This window comes from Hyposmocoma kahamanoa, unplaced genomic scaffold, assembly GCF_003589595.1.
Source record: "Hyposmocoma kahamanoa isolate Upper Pololo Valley unplaced genomic scaffold, ASM358959v1 88, whole genome shotgun sequence".
NCBI classification, from domain to species: Eukaryota; Metazoa; Arthropoda; class Insecta; order Lepidoptera; family Cosmopterigidae; genus Hyposmocoma; species Hyposmocoma kahamanoa.
Window position 1 is genome coordinate 10132128 of NW_020654466.1, and position 16020 is coordinate 10148147.

General features: G+C 34.6%; 3 protein-coding genes across 4 annotated transcripts in view; all 3 read left to right on the forward strand.

The window, feature by feature from the left end:
• Window positions 1-728, forward strand: part of LOC113235667 (tRNA (uracil-5-)-methyltransferase homolog A) — a 30334-nt gene extending 29606 nt beyond the window's left edge. The window contains exon 11 of the mRNA XM_026471500.1: window positions 112-728. Coding sequence (XP_026327285.1) covers window positions 112-201 — 90 coding nt within the window. The 3' untranslated portion in view covers window positions 202-728. The remainder of the gene's footprint in view (window positions 1-111) is intronic.
• Window positions 729-4289: 3561 nt separating this feature from the next.
• LOC113235726 (tyramine beta-hydroxylase) lies at window positions 4290-12356 on the forward strand. Of its 2 annotated transcripts, XM_026471597.1 has the most exons (12): window positions 4290-4462; window positions 4571-4794; window positions 5425-5568; window positions 5687-5950; window positions 7318-7467; window positions 8320-8452; window positions 8865-9031; window positions 10169-10351; window positions 10464-10651; window positions 10992-11148; window positions 11718-11828; window positions 12178-12356. In XM_026471597.1, the coding sequence occupies exons 1-12, from the start codon at window positions 4384-4386 to the stop codon at window positions 12178-12180; spliced, it is 1803 nt and encodes a 600-aa protein (XP_026327382.1). In that variant the 5' UTR covers window positions 4290-4383; the 3' UTR covers window positions 12181-12356. The 2 variants fall into 2 exon arrangements, with proteins under 2 accessions (XP_026327382.1, XP_026327381.1); XM_026471596.1 differs by lacking the exon at window positions 12178-12356 and having other exon boundaries at window positions 11718-12130.
• A 1292-nt stretch (window positions 12357-13648) lies between these two features.
• Window positions 13649-15583, forward strand: LOC113235728 (cold shock domain-containing protein CG9705). Its single transcript, XM_026471598.1, has 3 exons — window positions 13649-13832; window positions 13933-14055; window positions 14528-15583. The coding sequence occupies exons 1-3, from the start codon at window positions 13726-13728 to the stop codon at window positions 14679-14681; spliced, it is 384 nt and encodes a 127-aa protein (XP_026327383.1). The 5' UTR covers window positions 13649-13725; the 3' UTR covers window positions 14682-15583.
• Window positions 15584-16020: the final 437 nt, after the last annotated feature.

The following is a 16020-nucleotide window of genomic DNA, read 5'->3' on the forward strand; positions in this document are numbered from 1 at the left end:
GATTTAGGTAAATACTATCATCCTACACCGACGTTTGGCCAATAAACGTCGGTATATATTAATAATACAAATATGACATTTTTACATTATAAATTTATGTTCTCTTTGCAGAAATCCAATGCCCCGGAAAACGCCGAAGGTACAGATAAAACTAATACCGAGACAGAAATGAATGTTAAATATGAACATAGTGATGTGTAACTAAATTTAGTATTAATGAATTATATAGATGCACTAACGTATTTATAAGGAATTGTTATAATTAGGTACATCATACCTTATATTGTCATCGAAGATGAAGCGACATTAGCGATAAAAAGCACACGATTGTACAATCAAGATGAATTAAGTTTTTATAGCAAGCTAAATAAAGTTAAATCTTAAATGTGAAGTTGAGTTGCGAAGAACTTGACGTGTTCTTGACCCTGTACAAATTAAAAAAAGGACTTGGACTGCTTTTTTTATAGGAACTTATATAGGCATATAAACTGGTAATCTTATCCATCGTTGCAATTATTAAATTTGCTGTTGTAGTGGCATTAAGACGGCCGCCCAATGGTTTGCATTATAGACGCTGGATGAACAGCCCGGGTTCAATTCCCGGTAAGACCAATTTGTGTTTGATTTTGAGTGAATTCCGTTGCTCTGATACTCATAATACTGGGAATTCCTTAGTTTCTGTGGTATTGATGTAGTTTTCTGGCACATTATGATTATTATTTTGGATACCCAAATGTTTAGTTATGAGGTTTTATTTCATCATCGATATTATATGTTAATAAAAATTTGTTGAAAACAATTGATTTTTTTTTTCACTTTTTATTTAGTCGAAAGTCCGCATTAGCATTTTGAGTGACGAAAATCATATAGGCTAGTTTTAGTAGTAGGTTAATTGTCGGTTTTAGTGAATATTTATATAAAAGTACAAGTTGAAACGCGTTACTTCCTTGTGGAATGTGATGTTAGTATCTATTTTATGTGTGTCTGACGTATTTTTACACTTATTTACCGCACATTTCGTCATTTTTAGCTAAAAATCTTGAGCTGTTCGCGGTGCAAGTTGACCTTGAGCACTGATGGCCCGCCCGCTCGTGTAGGCCCATTGGGAGCGCTTCAATTTGCCTCACTTAGCGTGTGCGGACTCGGTTTCTATGCGTTATTATTCTAAGAGAAAAGAAACTATTTTTCCGGACAAACCCCAGGTCCTTGCGAAAGAAGTCCGTTATCTACCCAGGATCCTGCGAGAGGCCATTGAAATTTAAAAAAAATCGTAATTTCGACAGGGAGGACGGTTTCTCCGTACCACCAGTTTGGGATGCTATATTTCCTTTGATCCCAAACAAAAAAAAAGAAGTAATCCCAAACAGAAACAGACTGCAGTACTATTTCATATGTTATAATTTACACTAAATTCCTTTATTTATTAATAATAAATTTAATTTCATAAAGAAATCATATTAGTAAAATAAAATATGTTCCATGTAAAATTAGAAATAAGGTATTTAATTAATAACTATTGTAAGTATAGTGAAAAATAAGATGGTTTGCATTAATGTTTGACAGAACTGGCTGACTTCACCGTCTCAGTCAACCGTGACCATGGGACCTGTAAAGGGCCCGAAACGTTGGTTAAAAAAAAAAACAAATATACGCTATTTAAATCCGGAAAAATAGTTTCTAATAAAAAATCAATAAAAATAATCAAAAGGAGCTTATTGTCCATTTCTACGCAAAGGACAGATAGAGAACAATTACGTAAATTACATTTATTGTTACAACTAAGCGATTATTAATATTTAGGAAGTAGCCATGGGACATATAAAGGCTGGAAACGTTGGTTTGTTTGAAAAATATGCGATTAAGATCCGAACAAAAAAAAATCTAAATATTAACCAATTTATAATGAAACCAGCATCGGATTCTTTATAAATTGGTTTTCAGGATTATGAAAATTTGGGTCTACGTATGTAAAAATTCGTAACATCGATTTTTCGGTTTCGTTGATCTCTGTTGCTTCACTATAGTCTAGGAATTTATCACTTCACAACTAACTTTTATTTTCTTTCCAAATTTCATTAAGCTTAGCTTAGTTTTATCGAGAAAATTACCATGTGTGGATATTTATCTACACACATAATATTATAAATAAATTTGTATGTAAATTAACAAAGCTTTCAAAACAAAAAAAAATCATTAGAAGCTGAATATGGTGAATTTTTGAGCCCTTAAATTGTTGCAAGCAAATTATATTATTAAATTACTGCAATGAAATGACTATTTAAATTAAACATTTTAGTTTTTTTATATTCCTTTACATGTAACTATTTAAATAAGTTAAATCAGGACATATTTTTCGTGGTTTTTGTATTGGACCCGTCGTCCATTTGTTTATTGCTGACAACTCTTTTGAGAAATTAAAATTGCGATAAGAATAATTTCAAATTCATTATAAGTAATTTGTTACGCACGTGAAGCCGTAAACAAACTCAATTGAAATTATTTCCGATGTAAAATTTACATATTTCAAATATTAATTTTAGTAATTATTCAAAGGCGAAAAATCGAAAACGTCTTTGACTAAAACTATAGCGAGTAAGTAGCGGAATTAAATCGTTTATATTTCATAATGTTTTAAAAAAGTAGAAAACTAATATAGAATAAAGGTATAACGAACGTCGTGAGTCCTAAATTGTGTCTTAAACAGGTTTCCTCGGTTAAAACTTTAATCTCGATTCATTAAACAAGGGTCGGTACGCTCCCCACCGTGGGTGGAAGGAATTTAATAACCGCCCCGATCGCTCGGAGCGCATACCGAGCCACTATCTCCCGGAATACTCTCACCATACTTTCACGATTCACAAATATCAAGAAGTGCGTGAGGTACCGTTGAACTGAATTAAGTTGCTTCAGAGCATTGAAAATCGTTGATTAATGTAGGTATTTAAGGGCGGTAATTTCATATGAACGAATTAATCGTATAATATGTAGCAAATCATATCAGTAATTTGACATGGCTTGAAGAATGCCCTGAAATTTTTCTTTGTGAATTTTATTACCTTAGTAATGAAGTTTATGCTTGACTAAAGAGAAATAAGTCTTAGGTTCAAGTTATATTGCATTACTAAGGCCACCGCGCTGCCAAAATTCTTAACTTTGTTGGTTTATGCAGCTACGAAGTAAAATCCAAATTGGAAAAATGGCTAATGACGCTAAATTACTCAACCACTGAAGAGCTACTAAACAAATCTTAAATTAAATTATTAAATCTTAAATTATTATAATACAACAACAATCTCACATACGCACGCACTCGCATTATTGCATTATTATTGTTATTTTTATTCCATACACCCACGCAGATTCACCCACGCACACATCTCATGCACTTACAGATTCATACAGATATCAACACGCACAAAAACACACACACCCACTAACACACACACACACACACACACACGCGCGCACACACACACACACACACACACGCGCAAACATACACCCTTTTTCTGCCTTTTTTAATTTTTAATTATATAGTTTCTTTTTTAAATTAGTTTTCAACAAATTTTAACCTGGATAATATTTTATAAGGCGCAAACCATTTACGATACATCTAACTCAACCTGACTCCTAAGACACAGACTCTAGTCTAGTTTAGGAGCCAGTGTATTCTCAAACCTTAGCGTATGCCTTTTTCATTGTATATTTAGTAACAACTTTTTATGTATATTAGTGATAAGGCTAAAAAGTTAATAAAGATTATTATTATATTATTATAACTGGCTACGCGGGCGAACGGTTCCCAAACTGGACTGTCACGCAGAGGTCCAGGGCTCGATTCCCGGGCCTAGAGAAATATATGTATGGGCTAGATTTATTTCTCTCGTGAGTTTGGGTGTAATTTGCCTAGATGCGCTGCGGTAGCGACCCTAATTTCCGAGACTGCTCGAGAATTTGCCGGAAGACGCGAGATCTGTTGCGCAGCAATTTAAATTGAGCTTTATTAAAAACTTATTTTTCTTAAGTTATTGATTGTGTGAAACGATATTTAGCACACAAATGTTTCTATGTGGTATCTGAATCATAGTAGGTGGCTGTAGTGGACTACAAAAACGATCGACCACGGTCTACAAAATGAAACTAAATACTAAGGAAGACCTTTTTAACACGACTGTACGACTAGTGCGGGTAGCCGCATTCCCAAGCCCCCCCAGGCGGGGGAGGAATTTTATTTCGATAAACGAAGTATAATGGCGTCACCGTGGAGGCATCTATTCATTACCGCTTCAACCACCGAAGAAACCAGTTCACACCTGCTTATTTACTGTAAATTATTTATAATTATTTCTTTAAAATAATACATCCGTAAATTTTTCAGCTGCCATGCGTACAATATGGGCAATATTGATAGTATTTTCATTTATTATTATAAATTCTTCCCTTGCATTCGTAACTGCATTTGGTAAGTGCTATAATTTTATTATTTTTATTTAAACATTTACATATTTAAACTGTCAATTTTAACGAGTTAATTTTATGTTTAATTTTAATATTTCTTGATTTTGTACAGATAACAAAATAGCGGAAAGCGAAGCAACGTTAAACCCAAGTGGTGAATTTGTGCTCAAATGGAGAGTTGATTATTCGATTAAAAAGATTCGATTCACAGTGACAATTGCAAAAGAAGCGCCGCGGTTCACATGGTTTTCATTAGGATTTTCTGATAGGGGCAGTCTTAACAACTCTGATGTTTGCACAGTGTGGGTTGATTACCAAGGCGTACAACACATAACAGTGAGTAGCGGTTGATGTTCAGATGCACTAAACTTGATACATCTTAAACCGATGCTTAAATTGATAAAACACATTGTATTAAGAGTGACTTTGCATTGCAAGCATTGATTTGTACTTAAGTCTAGTGCAAATGGACGTGAACACGAAATAAGTAGGTACTTTCGAATTGTTATATTCCTAAAGTATAGTTCTCTATTTCATAAACTTTGCGAAAATTTAATTTCATTAAATGTCCATTATATCAAAAGTAGTGTATATAGTTTCACTGCTGGGCACGGATCTCCTCTCGGGCGAGGGTTTAGGCCATAGTCCGCCACCCTGGCCGAATGCAGATCGGGGACTTCATTCGTTTTCCGAGGATTGTGAACCTTCTTCGATTTGTAGTGTTTATCGCGATGTTTTCCTTCATTGACAAGCTCATGGCAAATGTCAAATTAAGTTTCGCACATAAATTACGAAAACTCAGAGGTATGAGTGCCAATTCGAATCCACTGCCTCTGCTTGAAAGGCAGTAGGTCAAACCATTAGGCTACCACGAGAATTTAATACACATGTTGTTTTTTTATAAGCAATAGCGGTTTAGTTAATAAATTATTCTTCTATTAGTTCTGTAATAAATTATAATTTCAGGACATGCATACAGATAGTCACGGAAATCTCGTACGTGATACCTTAAGTCAAGATTGCAAAAATTTTTCTTTCGATTCGAAGAACAGAGTTGTTAGTTTCGATAGAAAATTCGATACTTGTGACGTCGATGATTTTGTTATCAAAGTAAGTACACTTTTTATTCAAGTAAAAAGACAAAACGGGCTCTGCGACCCGGCGGCCCTGGACCGCGCTACTCTGTTTTATTCAAGTTTCTGTTACCGTAACTTTTGGTTCCTTTTAGGATGAAACGGTTCACGTTATCTGGGCTCATGGTTCAGATAAGTTGTTTAGTGCCAGAGGATTGTGCTTACCATGTACAAGTCCTCAAAACAACGGTTTTATTAGAGTACGGTTGTTGACTGTTCCCGGTTTGCCCAAGCAATATGGACAGAAATTATCGATTGCAGTTGACAATCTATCAGTGCCAGGAACAGATACAACGTATTGGTGCAAAGTCGTCCGATTACCGAGTAGTATCACACAAGTAACTCATCATATTACACAGGTAAGAAATAACTTATTTTTTACATAACTTCCCTGTAGTATTTACTTTGACCTACCAAGAAAAATATATCCCGAGTTAACCTACATAAACCTAGTTACATGTAATGATATATAAAAAAACTGTAAAAACATTTAATTTAAATTGTAACGTCGTTGCTGTACTGCGTAATTTTGCTGGCAACAATTTAAAGGCCAACAATTTAAAAATTCACTATATTCTGGTTCTAGTGAAAATTATTTCCACAGAAGTATAACGGAGTAGCTAATTTGTTTATTGTACAATATTATGTACAATTCTGTACAAATTCACTTAAAGAAATAATAAAGGTTTGTGTAGATAATATATCCGTACAAATATTATAACGGCCTCTGTGGTCGAGTGGCTTGCACACCGGTTTTCGTGGTGTATGTCGCCATCTCTGAGCTCCCGGGTTCGATCCCCAGGCGGGTTAGTGTAGAAACTCACTTTTCTATATTGTCTCGGGTCTGGGTGTTTGTGGTACCGTCGTTGTTCCCGATTTCCATAACACAAGTGCTTTAGCTACTTACTTTGGGATCAGAGCAACGTATGTAACGTTGTCTAATGTGATGTTCTCTAATAACGTAAAAATAACTGTGTATTTCACGATAAAGCAGCTAAAGAAGCTTGATTAAATTTGGAAAGGCGATAGTAGTTTGTCGAGAAGCGATAAATTCTAGACCATCGTGAAGCAACAGAGTGAAGAACAAAACCGAATTTTTAACGTAAACCTAAATTTTCATAATCCTGAAAAACCGATTTACAATGAAGCCGTTATACTTTCAGGGTAGATGAAATGAAATATTTTTTTGCTCGGATCTAAATCCCGCATATCTGTTTTTTCAAACTAACCAACGTTTTGCGTCCTTTACACGGTCTCTTCTAAGGTATTTTGGATGGGCATTGCAAAGAAAAGAAACAAAAATATTTTGTTAATTATTACTAAGATTTAATAAAAAAATCTTTGAAAAATAAGATTAACATCAAAGCGACTATATGGAATTTTTGTTCTAAATATTTGTGTCGCTTCTTAGTGGTATCAATCCTAACTAAATGCAATATAATATGTAATTGGTCTCTATCTTTTGCCCGTTACGTAAACACCTATTATATAAAAAAAAAATAGATGAATTAGATGTTAAATTTTGATTCCATCGATCAGCCTATCAAAAGCTCACCAAAATGGACTGTTTACGTTAACATGGTAATAAAAATAAAAAAGGAATGAATCTAAACATTTATAAATTTTTTGATTTTCACTCGTCTTATAAACTTCGTGGTTTGACCTTTACACCCACCCAAGCTACTTTACCGAGTTATGTATCTAAATAAATAATGCATTTTTCTAGTTCCAGTCTAGCATCACAAAAGGCAATGAAGGCTTAGTGCATCACATGGAACTATTCTACTGTGACACAGATCCTGACGTAGAAATACCATTATATGAAGGTAATTGCTTCGCTCCTGATAGACCAGAAAGCACGAAAGTATGTTCTAAGGTAAGAACGGAAATTTGTTTTTTTTTTTTCTAACGTACGTTCCTACATTCAATATAGTATATAACCAATTCGTCTTTTAAGTAGGCAATATTTACCTGAAGCTAAAAAACACAAAAAACAACTAAAGTACCTAATCTAGGCAATTTTAACCCCTAACGGATATCTATCTACGTTACACATGAAAAAGCCAAATTAATTTATATTACATTCGCTGATTTCGAAATCGTAAGGAAAACTGTACTTTTTTTATAATAATAAGTGACGGGACGAACAAATCGTGTGCATGGTGCTAAGCGACGCGCCTGTTCCTAACAGTGCCACTCAGAGCATTAAATCTCAAAAATATAAGTGGCACTGTCATTGCGCCCGACACCCTGATTCATAAGTTCCCAAGTCCCATGTGCCTGTGCCAGCGCTACGGTATATGTCGGATTTTTCTGCCCGCAGCTAAAAGCTGAGTAAGTCAGTTGTATGTGTGTGTTTTATTTTAACGCCTTTAATTTTTACTATTGTGAATTTAACTCGTGCATTTGTATGCAAATTACTTTTCTGTTTACATATTTGTTGCATTGTATTGTACTTTCAAGTTTATAATATTGTATTGTATTTTTAAAGTCACGTGTATCGCGGCGATAACGCTATAAGTAGTTCTTATACTTATTCATGTCGAGGTCTTGGTTTTCACGATTGTTACACATAAAAAATTAAAAATATATTTTTGGGTCTAAATCGCGTATTTTTTTTAAACAAACCAACGTTTCAGTCAGCTATGATTATGAGTTTAGATCCGAAAAAAATGTTTCATTTCTATTAAAAACTGCATAACTTTTAAACTGCTTTTGACCGTTCAAGGTGAAGGCAGCTTGGGCAATGGGTGCACCTCCTTTTATATACCCCGCTGCGGCTGGTTTACCCCTGGGTGGACCCAATGCTAACAGTTATGTAATGTTAGAAGTGCATTACAACAATCCTGAGGAGCTTGAAGGTAAAAATAAAGAATTATCTTATCAGTTTGTAGGGGATACGCTACAGTATTGATTCTTGATTGGTCAAATAGATAAGTATGTAAAAAGTTTATTGGTAAGGATACAAGCTAGATGTGGCTGTGTATCTCGTACGTTGTTGTTAAGTTGTTAAATATTTAAATTGACTGAATGTTTGTTAAACACAAATTTAATTGCCTACTTATGCGCACAGGTAAACATACGGCCGCGGAAAATAGAGCGCAAAGTAAGCTAAACTAAAATGTGCGGTTGTAAACCGTACACAGGTTCAATTCTAGTGTCATCAACACCATTAATACGACTAATATAGTGCGTTCACTAAATTTATTCTATTGACTCAACGATAAAGGCGTATAAACAGCATACGAAATATTAAGCGATTGTACCTTTCAGATTGGGTCGACAGCTCAGGTTTAACGTTTTACGTAACCTCTAAGAGACGTAAATTTGACGCTGCTATAATGGAACTTGGATTAGAATACACTGACAAAATGGCTATACCACCTGGACAAAAACAATTTACATTAACAGGATATTGTACCCCAGAGTGTACGGCTGTTGTAAGTACTTTTATCAGCATGCCTTTGATTTGTCGTAGTACAATTCTACAGCAATCGTTTTACTATATCGGTACTGACTGGTTACTCAGGCTGAAAGCAATGAAACGAAATTTGACTTCGACTAAGAGCTCCTTCAAATTAGACGCCTGTAGAAGCGCTGCAGTGGCGCGATTGCTCCGCTTCAATAATTTTTAGCTCATAATTGTGACTGCAAAAGTGATGATTGAGTGTGAGTGACTGCGTGTCACGATTGTGGCGCTGCAACTGCGCTTCTAAATCGATACCTCCCAAATAAATTGTTGTAAATCAAATTACCATATTTTGCTTTTAGAATTAAATAATATATCCTTTTTTGTGTATATTATAGCTTCCATATTTAAACGTAAAGAAATCACTTAGTATTATGTTTACTTTAATACAGGAACCTATGATAGGTATGCATAAAAAAGGATAAATGTTCAAGTTAAAAAGCAAACGACTGTATTTTGACTTACAACAATGTTCGTGTGATGCATCGAAATATTGTATAAATTAATAATGGCGCCACTGTAACGCTTCTATAAGCGTCTAATTTTAAGGCTCCCTTGCATTCGCCTTGAATTTGAAGGCGTAAGTACGCAGCGTTAACGTTACGTCATTCATTGTGACATTCTGTTCGTCCTTAGGGTCGTATTCCAGAACTCTACTCAATGCTCAAGTCAGGACTTGAGTATGATTTAAAGCACTAGAAATCATACTCAAGTCCTTGCCATTAGGGTCGTATTTCCAGTGCTTGAAATCATACTCAAGCCCTGATTTGAGCATTGAGTAAAGTTCTGGAATACGACCATTAGTGTGGCACTTGGTGCGTTAAAATCTTAGAGGATGGAAAAAATCTAGTCTAAGGTTGAAATTCATAGCGTTGCGACGACGCAATGCACCGGCAGCGCCCGTGTGGCAAGAAATTACATCAGATTTTGAGCTTAAACTTAGGCGACATTCATTTTGTATATACGAAAAACAGAAAATGAACAAAAATTAAGTTGACGTAGTGTTCATTGGAGATATCGAAGGGTGATCGCGTGGCGTGGGTAAAATCTGTAAAAAGAAGCTAAGTAAATCCTTTTTTCGTATAAAAAAAATCGTTTATGTTTTTAGGGCTTACCAAGAGAAGGTATTGTCGTTTTCGGCAGTCAGCTTCATACACATTTAACTGGAACGGCTGTATGGACTCGACATTCACGAAATGGAATGGAAAAACGAGCTCTAAATAGCGACATGCATTACTCAACGCACTTTCAAGAAATTCGCATCCTACATAGACCCGTAAGGGTTATGCCGGTAATAGATTTTCACGCATATTCGCCGATTTCGTTTTATTTACTTTTTTTTGTAAGACAGTGAATAGGCTCGTAACCTATTGTAACGTAAAATTTGTTTCTTTTCTTTCAAGGGAGATTTTTTGGAAACTACATGTGCTTATAACACAGAAAACAGAGACAACGTCACGGTGGGTGGCCACGCAATCAGCGACGAGATGTGTGTCAACTACATACATTACTACCCTGCGACCGATCTCGAAGTTTGCAAAAGCGCAATATCTAACAAGGCTCTGAAGAACTATTTTAACTTCGAAAGAGAGTGCGTATTGAATGCAGAATTCAAATAAAATGTCCTTTCATTAAGTACGCGAGTTAGTTATCTACATACATGTCATCACGCCTGTCTCCCACTGGGGTAGGCAGAGAATATGGACTTCCACATTCGCTCTATAAATTTGTGTTGTCAGCCTACCAACATTCATTTTTTCTACATGAACAAACCATCGAAGCATCCCCTCTCTATCCTGATCACTACATCATCTTTCATACCACAACGCCCTCTTACTATACATTGTTTGGCATTCTGTCTTTAACACTAATACCGCACATTTTTCTCATACCTACACTGCAGATACTTATTCATACAAATCTCATTTCAGTTGGGACGGTATGCCAATACTCGATAGCAATTCTCCTCGGAATAATTACTTGGCCATTAGGCCTTGGACAGAACTCAGAGTTGCAGCTCTACACGAACTTTATGTGACCTCAACTTTATCCATGCAATGCAATAAGTCTGACGGAACCAGATTTCAGGTAAATTATATCATCAACTTAAAATTTAACATCTTAAGCCGGGTACTCATTACCGAGTTGAACTGTAACGTGACAGATACGGTAACGAGGTTCTAGTGTATACGCGTGAAACAGCCTTCACTCGCTAGAATGAGTACCTGGTTATCGTCGGCTCCACAGAAATGTGGTCGGCTTACTGCGAATCGCACACGGTGCGCGCGCGAATATCGTAGATACACACTATGATTTTTGGTAAGATAATGGCTCATTTACACCAATTCGTCAGGCGAGCTCGCCAATATAAATAGTGACTCGTCTGACAACGGTAGTTTGCAGTCGAAGTCGACCGATGTGACTGGGTGCGACGCCTTCGGCAATGCGAAGTAGTCTACCGAAGGCAGCAGACGACTCGAAGTAAATAGCGAGTCGGTTGTGTCGCCTTCGGCAGGCGAAGTAATCTGCCGACCTACGACCTGGTATAAATCCGCCATAACATGCAACTGTTACGGTTACAGCTCGCTAGTGAGTATCCGTCTTTATATTCAATGCACTGCAACTTTAAAACATGATGATTTTTTTAAATATTACAGGGTGCATGGGAAGGATTGCTAATACCAACTATGCTGCCGATATCACCTGAAGTACCACATTGCCCCATTGTTTACGCACCCGAAGATAAAAATGATCTCACTCGTTCGAATGTTAGAAGTTACTTTTATTTTTAGATTTAATAGTTGAATTAAAATTAATATATAACACTTTACTAAATAACTTCTAAGTATGTTCTAAATTTCAAAGTATTGTATGTATCTCCTATTTATCGTCATATCGAGATTCCCTCTTTAGAGTTATTGGATAAAATTGTTAAATTAAATGTGATATTAGAACATTGACGCTTAATTCTAGATTTCGGTTTCGTAGATAAAGATAAATTGCCGGCTATTATTATTATTAATATGTAGCAAAGTAATGTAATGTAGCAAATACTCTACGTAACAAAAATTATTTATGAAATAACATATATTTACGAAACAACATGTGATTTTTCAGTAATCCTCAAACCATGAAAAACCGTAGAAGATATGGGACATATGGTACCGAAGGGGGCACAACAATATCAAGGCAGATTTTTTATTGTATGGAATTGTTATATTGATTTTAGTGCTTGTTCGGGATTGATTATGACCTAAATAAACACTCACACAGGGCCGGCCCTAATCTATTCTCAGGACAGACAATTATTTTGCAGCTTTTGTACATTTCCCTTTACATTTAAGATTTAAATACAAGTTACGATAAGTCTGTCCAAAGTGTATCCAACGTGCTGTTGACTTAAATATTTAATTTTTTTTAAATTCTAGAATTACTAGGATAACATTGCTCCTTTTCAAAATCTAATCTTTAGTAATCCGTTTTATAGAGCCGGCTATAGCAATGTACCCTTAATATATATTGTCAGCTTGTTAGTATGTGACATGGTATGACTATTGTGTTCCATTGTATAAAAAATATCCAAAACAACTTTATGCTACGACGCCGTCTAAAGCTTTCATAATGATCAACCAATAATCACTATCAGTTCACTGTTCTGTAAATCATGAGTCTTGGGTCGTATTCCAGAACTCTACTCAATGCTCAGGTCAGGACTTCAGTATGATTTAAGCACTGGAAATACAACCCTAATGGCAAGGATTTAAGTATGATTTCTAGTGCTTTAACTCATACTCATGTCCTAACTTAAGCATTGAGTCGAGTTCTGGGTGATTTAAAATTATTTCATGGACACCTATTAATGTCGACGTTTCTGTTTACCGAGTTTCGACTTTCGAGCACGTTTCGACTTTCGTGAATGAATTTCTAGAACAATCCAACTCAGTGACTACATCACTATAGCTCTATAGTCTATGTTGTCACAGTCAAATAATTGACATTTGTTTTCTGATAGAGATGAAAATTGAAAAAATATATTCGTTGCATATATCAATTCGATATTTACAAGGAGTATCAATATTTATCGAAAGTAATATATGGATATTTCGTTTGTCCCAAAGTCAGTAGTAACTTATAAATATTCCCAAAACACATCTAATAAACGTAACTGGACTACTAAATAAAATTTGGAAAATTAAGACATATGTTGAAGTTATAAAAAAAGTTATTTAAGAAAGGCCTGATAAAAAGTACGGTCGTGGTCGTCTGCTGCAAAAATGTGGAAAGAAAGGAAGTAACCACCATATTAAATGGGCTATGAGGCTCTGCAAAAACAACCAATTGTTAGCAAAAGGTATGTTTTAGAATTTGTGTTAATTTCATTCCGCAAATGTACGTTGGTATTATTTTTAAATATTCATTCTTGGGAAGAAATATCTAAATTGGTACTCGAAAGAAATATCGGTTTTTGATATATCAAAAATATCGACGATAGACATCGCGATTATTTCATGAAAAAATATCGATTTTTTGATATATCGATATTTGTTATCCAAACCTATTTTCTGACATTTCAGTTTGTGGATTTTGCGTTGCTTGATACGTGAGAGATCTTGTTAAATTTTACTCCGCAAAACACTCTTTCTGTAAATAACTTTGTACTTAATCATGTCCAACGACATTGGCTTTAATAGCGATGATTCGCCTAATAAAACTAACACACATTTACAACTTCCGAGTCCTATTATCACACGTCGAAATCGGACCGCGTCGACGTAAGTTAATTGAATTTTTCTCAAATAAATCTGATCATATTGAAAATACGAATGTTCTTTTACATGTAATTTTTACTATATTAAATTTTCTTGATTGTAGTTCGGAAAGGGCATTAGGAAATCCTTTGGAGAGCGGCAAAATCAAATCATTTTGCCGGGAAAGAGGTCATGGTTTTGTGACCCCTGAAAAAGGTGGAGAAGATATTTTCGTTCATATTTCAGAGTAAGTACACATACGAACCACCTTTTTTCAAAATACCTACCTATTTATTCGTATTAAGTTGCAGCTATATGTATTTAAATCTTCACTTATATCTTATCCAATGGTAAATAACCTCTGAGTCATGCGGCCAATATCATACAATCTAACTAACTTTTTATTCCTAACAACACAGTTGGTATGATGTCATGTTTAATTACTAAAATTAACCTCCACTGAATATGTTCATTGTTTACTTTAATATAATTTTTTTTCTTTTAGTGAGATAATGATTTATTCATATATCGAGTTCTTATTTAATCACATTCAACTGGGTTTTTTTTATACCTAGTGTTGAAGTTTACTTATTGCCCATCTGTAATGCTAATGTTCTCTTTGGTAACAATATAAAATTGTTGTATCTATTCTGTAAAGTTTATTTTGTAACAATTAATTGGTGTCCCAATGTAATTTTTATTTCACTAATTGTTCACAGCATTGAAGGAGAGTTTGTCCCGTTGTCAGGTGATGAAGTCATATACAGACTTTGCCCAATCCCACCAAAATTTGAGAAGAACCAAGCAGTCCATGTCAGGATAATCCATCTGACTCCTGAGAAGCATCTTAAGTGGGATGAACCCCCTGTTTAACATTCTAATTAAAACATTACCTAATTTACTTAATTTGCCAGTGAAATCTCTGCCACAATTTAATATAACCCTTTAATACTTATTTTGTATTTTTAACCACTCCATAAAGAAGTTGTTTTAATATCTATAGTATTTTACTATTACTGGGGGTGATGATTACATCAATCAATCAAATTCTAATTATAGAACAATAACAAAATTTAACAATAACCTGACCTCTGCTTTTGAAATATCAAAGATATAACTAGAGGTAGTGTGCTGCTCATTAATTTGTTCTTAAGCATTAAAGATCTACCTAAGTAATAATGTAAATTCAGTATTATTAAAATAGTGAGAAGCCAACATGTGGTGCTAACAAAATTTTCGAAGGTTTTTAACATCGTATTAGGATTTTCATACCAATTAGCTGATACAATGAATGAATATTTGGCTTCTTGCAGTATCTTATAGCCTAGAAATACATCGACTTGGCCTAATTTTTATGTCTATTATGTGTACGTATTTAGTAGTGTAGTTTCACTTTTTAAAAGGCAATCACTAGAAATTTTGTTAGTTATTTTTAGTTTACCAAACATTAAATCTGTAACAAAACAGTTTCATAAATTTTTCTGAAAAGAGAATACAGTAGATTTGTAGTTTTTTAATTTTTTCCATCGGGGTAAGCCAAGAACAGTTATAAAGGTAATTTGCACAAATTAGTACCTACCACTTATTGTGGTGAACAACAAACGTTTTTCCTTTAGTTTTAGATTTAAGTGTTTTTTAGTTAGTTTCCTTAGAATGCATTCCTCTAGTAAGCATTTTAATTGAACAATTTAATTACGTATTTGCTTATAAAGAAAAGAATGTTTTATACAAGATGCAAATTGTATTTACTGTTATTTGAAATGTAATGTATTATGTTGCCATGCTTTTTTTGTGTCCACTACTGTAGTATTAGGACGTAACAGCGAATATATGGAATATATAATGTATGTGTAAGCATTTTGTACGTTTTATTTATCCTTAACGATTCAGACTCAATTATTTAACCCTTTATTAAAATTACATGCCCATAATATAATAAACACACCAATATTTATCTTTTGATTTGAAACAACTTTTCAGTTGTAAGAGGAAAGCTTTTACCGTTGAAGGGCTAATTTGCTCCTTTCAGATTTAAACTAAATGCTGTAGTTCTCGAGATTGAGGAATAGCGCCACTGAAATAAACTTATTCCAGCGTGGACAGTAAAATACCCTACGGCGGACCGACTCAATCTAGTTTTTGTGACTAGAACCGACAAAATGGCGACTCTTTACCTAATTCAAATTCTGACTCTATTTAATAATATCTCTAT